Genomic DNA, 5,596 nt, shown 5'->3' on the forward strand with positions numbered 1-5,596 from the left:
CATGGCAGGATTATGGCACTAAAAACTCCAAATGTTTTCCTTTTGATTTAAATGTTTCCATGGAGTTATTGTTTATCTGTTAACCATGTCCATTCATCTTGTTTTGTTGTGACCTGTACTTAGCCAAGTCTTCATTCTTTAAAAAAAAGATAAATTTCTACCCCCATGATGTTTCAAAGGGATTTGGCCAGGGGAGTTGCCCATCCATAGTAGGACAGATTGGACTATACCTGCCAAACAGAAACTGTAAGTGACCATGAAGTGTCCTCAAAAGTTGGCTTCCAACACCACAACCAATCAGGTCTAATATGAAGTGTTCTTGCTGAGACAAGGGTCTTTTATGATGCTATCTGATCTTTTTTAGTCATAACCGTTACACAAATGTTACACCCGCCCAGGTATCAGCCCAGGTAGCACAGCAGGAGCAAAATCCACCTCCTCAAACATGTTCAAAAAGCTTTCTACTAAAAAGAGACTTTTTGCAGTCTTAATAGCAGAACAATTCTTCCCATGTACAGGAAAAATTCTTCCAGTAGAAATTTCTGAAGCTTTTGCAGAAAATGTTCAAAATGAATATTCATGAAAGTTATCATCATTCATACCTGTACATCATACTTGTCAATAATATGTAATCACTTATTGAAAATAATAGCTGAAAATGTGAAGGGTGTTTATTAATATGAAGTGATATGAAGTGAAGTGTAAACCATCATCAATCTGGAAGCATCAATTTGGAAGCATATTTTTGTTTCCCACTTTCTATTTGGTGTTTAAAGTCTGAAGGTTCTCTATCATAAGGCCTAATCATCAGCCCAGCCTGTCCACAGACCGACAGGCCTGTTCAGGCCCGCGGGCTAACCATTGAGCCCAGACCTCTCATGAATTTATCACAAACTTGTTAATTACACAGGTGTGAAAATGTGAATTCTCATTAATTCAGTGGTTTTCATGGGGTGTTCATGAGGCTAATTGGATGCGGTCTGGATGCGGGCTGGCTAACTCAGGCCGCGGGCTAAAGTTTAGGACTGCCAGGCTAAGCTGCTGGGCATGACGGTGTGTGTTCTAGACCGCCAGGCTTGCAATTTTTAAAGTCAAATATCTTGATAAATTTGTACATTCTGACCATAAAAAAAGCAACCTGGTACTGAAGATAGCATGATCTTTCCAATGGCATGCAAAAGTTCACTGTACATCCAGGAATAACAAAGTTGAAAATCAGGGGTTTCAACATAGGTGTCTCAAAATTCGGAAAGTGACATTCCAAAATTGAGGTGACCAGTGTTAGCTAAATAAGCTTTTTCCCTCCTCCTGCACCTGTTTTATTCATTATTAATTTATTATGTATAATTTTTTATTGCTGCTGTGCAAATAATAAACAAACAAACAAATAACTGACCTCCCCAGCAGACAGGTAGTTGTTGTTGTTCATCTCCACCACGTCCACCTGCATACTGATGGTGACTTTAGCCTTGCTGTCCTCCGCTGACGAGTGTTTGTTATAACAGTTGTGGAACCTCAGGTTGTACAGACCTTCCTCTTCTAGTTCACGGATCGCCACAAAGAACTGAGAACACAAAGAAAACAGGGCTAGTGGTGCATACCGGTTCACTGGACTTGGATCCGGACTTGTAAGAATGTTTAGGTTTAAGTCCAAAAAAAAAACTAAAAGAACCGAGTCCGGACTTATTACCATAAAAGACCATTTCACATACCCCTTTTCTTTCCAAACCACCTAAAACCTTCCGTAGATTGCAAAATCTTTGCTGCAAAATGAAGAAAACATTGCCATTGGGCATCATCAAGTACCCGCCTCCATGTTATGTGGCCAAAGTTTCACCCAGACAACATTGCAAGGTTGCCAACATGCAATTTTGTATATGCCATGGGTTTAGGTCCGGACTTACAAGTCCGGAACTGAACTTAAACCTCTGGACTTGAATCCGGACCTGAACCTAAATGTTGGTTTAGGTATGCACCACTAAACAGGGCTCAAAATCCTTAATTCTGACATTACACTAGTACTGTAATTTACAGTGGTGGCTTTTTTTCAGTGTGCTGCAATATTGCAGGATGTCAAAATTTTGTTCTGCAATTCAGAAATTTTATCAGATTCTGCAAATACACACTTAAAGTACGGATATGGCATGTATACAAAATTGCATGCTGGCAAACTTTTTACATGCAATTTGAAAAATACTTCTACATGCAAAAGTACTGTACATGTATATTGTAGAGTCAGTTATTGTAGTAAACACAAAAGCTATCCATTGAAGCCCTAGTCTGATTTTTTGGAGTCTGCAAAATTGCAGGTTGCTTAATTTTTCTTCTGCAATATTGAAATTTCTCTGCAAAATGCAGACTGCAGATGGGTATTTCTAGCACAGCTAATCAGAACTCAGGAACTCAGTACAGTGCCGACTAATAAATATATACAAATGCCACGAAAGGCCATCATGTGCCGGCTTGTCGTAAAAGTCGCTATGTACTACTGCATATTCACAATTATTAATACCAACTTTGTATTCACATGTCAGCATGCATTTTTTTGGCTGGATTTTTGTTTTTTATTTACCCACATGCACTACATGTAGTTTGGGGTCTTTAGAGGATGTCATCCATAAATTAAGTACATGTGGCAGGGCTGGAAATACTGGGTGCATGTGCACCTTAGTGCACCCAAAATTGGAGCTGTGTACTCAGTTTTTTTTCTGTGGGTACACTGGTGTACAAAGGTATTTTTGTACATAAATATCAAATGTATAATAGTATACAGGATATTCTGGGCATCTAAGTGTCACAAAAATCACAAAATCTTAGTTATAGTACTTGTTTAAGATGTTGAATTTAGCTCCAATTTTAGATTCAAGCTCAGAAGAGGAGCAGTAAGATCAGTAATTACATTTTGTTTTATACGGTGCACCCAAAAAATTTTCTGTGCACCATAATTTTTTAGGTTGGGTGCACCAGTGCACCTATTCCCAAAAATGAATTTCGAGCCTTGAGGTGGCCTTACCGTCAAATTGTAGACTACTACTTGTTTAAGATGTTGAATTTAGCTCCCATTTTACATTCAAGCTTAGAAGAGGAGCAGTAAGATCAGTAATTACATTTTGTTTTATACGGTGCACCCAAAAAATTTTCTGTGCACCATAATTTTTTAGGTTGGGTGCACCAGTGCACCTATTCCCAAAAATGAATTTCGAGCCTTGAAGTGACCTTACCGTCAAATTGTAGACTACTTCCTTGACCTTCTCCTGTCCCATGGGGAGATTGTACAGTAAGGAGTGTTCCATCAGGGGTTCAGCAACATCAGGACTGTCATCCTCTGCTTTCTCTTCTTCTTCTTCTGTCTGTTTCGATTTCTCATCGTCTTCATCATTATTCTCTTCATCCTTCTCTTCTGCCTTTTTATCCGTATCTTCTGTGATCTCAGCTTCCTTGTCTTGTTCTTTGGCTGTGTCGTCTTCTGTCTTGGTGTCATCCTCAGCTTTTTCCTTTCCCTTTTCTTCAGTCTCCGTCTGATCAGGCTGGTTATCTGTTTTTGTGTCTTCTTGTGTATCTTGAGTTTTGTCTTTTGGGTCAGTTTCTTCTGGACCTGTAACAAAACATTGTATAATATTTTTAAGAAAGACTGCACCAATGGTCATGTTTTTCAGTTGAAGAAAGTCAAGTCCAAGTTATCACAGTTTTCCATTTACATGTAACAATGCAGTGCTTTGATTGAAAGTCTAAAATTCAATGTTTAAATTTTAAACCAGCCTGTTATGTTGATTTGGTGTCGTGTGGCATAATAGCAATTGAGTGTTCAACTCAGACCCCAGAGGTCTTGGGTTCGAATCCTACCCTGTCACCCTTGGGAATGGCACTTAACACGACTTTCCTCACTTCACCCAGGTGAAAATGAGTACCTAGCTTTGGTTAGGGACATCCCTCAAATATGATGTAAAAAATGGAGGTCCTGTGTTTGGGGAGAGCCACACTTCACGCATGTTAAAGAACCCACCACACTTATCGAAAAGAACAGGGGTCCTTCCCAGTGTGAGTGGTTCAAACATTACAGTCATATGGCTTCACCCAGGGTGGTATATTGAGGTCACCTGAGTTAGCGCTGAATGGCAGCTGCTCCAGATACTTGCAATGGACCTATACCATTATTACGTCACAGTTTGTTTATCTGTTCTAATAATCTAAAGAACATTCTAGAACGGTCAGTTAAAGAATAAAGATCATTGCAAAGTTTTCAAAGTAAGGTATGTCTGATTTTTGCTGCGTCTAGTTGTGTTGACACAGCATAACATGCCGCATGGGTGATTTAGTTGTGACATCAGACGAAAATAGTTACTGTAGTAAATGCCTTATATTAGGCTAACGCTACACAAACACACACCGCGCTACGCACCCCTGTACAATATAAATGTCAATTGACCAGCATTCATTGCGGTAAACAAACTGTGACGTAATAATGGTAATACACATACAATGTAGGTCCATTAAGTCCCAATAATTGTAAACTCCTCACAATTCAGCTGTTGGCTGCAAAGAGAGTACTGTAGTTGCTCCCAATAACCAATAACAATATGGCAAACCTTTGAAAGATCCAGGCTTACCTGCAGGTTTTTTCTCAGTCTTCTCGGTTTCTTCTGCCTGTCTTTTAGTTTTGACCATCTTCCTGAGTGACTTGCCCCCACTGGGAGGCACTCTGTGTGACTTGTACATGTTGTATTCCGTCTCGTTGTGGTAGATGTCCAGGGCCTTCAGATTGTCTCCTATTCTTCTGAGGGTGACCCTGAAATGGTAGAGAACATGCATGAAATTCATAAGGTCAAACTGAATTTCAAGGATGACATCCACAGGCATGTATTAATTTTTACCTGTTTTAAAACAAAAGACTGGAGTTGTACAGCTGAAAATTTGGGGAAGTCCAATCCTAGTATTGGAAAATTACAGTTAACAGGCGACACTTTAATTCCGGACAGACACTCTAATTCCGGACTACCTCTCACTTTTCAAGTATAGTTTGTCCTGGACAATTGACATTCCATATTGTGATGTAGAAGATGACAACAACTATGTAGATAACAATGATAGTTCCCTTGGGATCTGGTTATTTCTGCAGATTTCTGCAGAAATCTGCAGAATTCTGCGCAGAATTCTGCACCCCGCACAGATTTCTGCACAGAATTCTGCGCTGGGTGCAGAAATCTGTGCAGAATTCTGCACCCCACGCAGATTTCTGTGCAGAAATCTGATTTCGTACAATACTGTCCTACAAAATGTATCATTATGGTGATAAGTGGTAGATATACTCTCCTACAAATGCTACAATCAGGTTACATGTATTTTGGGCATAACTTGTCGGAAATGCCCAACTTTGGCCCAGTGCCCTGCAATTTTTTAAAGAATTTAGATTTCTGCACAGAATTCTGCAGATTTCTGCAGAATTCTGCTGATTTCTGCAGATTTCTGCAGAAATCTCCATCGCCGTGTGTCAATGGAATTTCCCTTATGGTTCATTCAACTGATACTGCTGGTTACTAGCCCGAGCTGGTTACTAGCCCTTTTTATCTTTCGTCCGCTCCCCACACTATACAGGTAG

General features: G+C 39.7%; 1 protein-coding gene across 2 annotated transcripts in view; it reads right to left on the reverse strand.

The window, feature by feature from the left end:
- LOC109471252 (protein GPR107-like) overlaps positions 1-5,596 on the reverse strand; it is a 26,661-nt gene that overhangs the window by 13,815 nt on the left and 7,250 nt on the right. For both annotated transcript variants that reach the window (XM_019770531.1, XM_019770532.1), the window contains exons 5-7: positions 4,608-4,786; positions 3,222-3,595; positions 1,397-1,564 (exon numbers count right to left, since the gene is read on the reverse strand). In XM_019770531.1, the coding sequence (XP_019626090.1) occupies positions 1,397-1,564; positions 3,222-3,595; positions 4,608-4,786 (721 nt within the window). The remainder of the gene's footprint in view (positions 1-1,396; positions 1,565-3,221; positions 3,596-4,607; positions 4,787-5,596) is intronic.

The sequence above is a fragment of the Branchiostoma belcheri genome, unplaced genomic scaffold (assembly GCF_001625305.1).
Source record: "Branchiostoma belcheri isolate BF01 breed outbred unplaced genomic scaffold, Haploidv18h27 scaffold243, whole genome shotgun sequence".
In the NCBI taxonomy this organism is placed as follows: domain Eukaryota; kingdom Metazoa; phylum Chordata; class Leptocardii; order Amphioxiformes; family Branchiostomatidae; genus Branchiostoma; species Branchiostoma belcheri.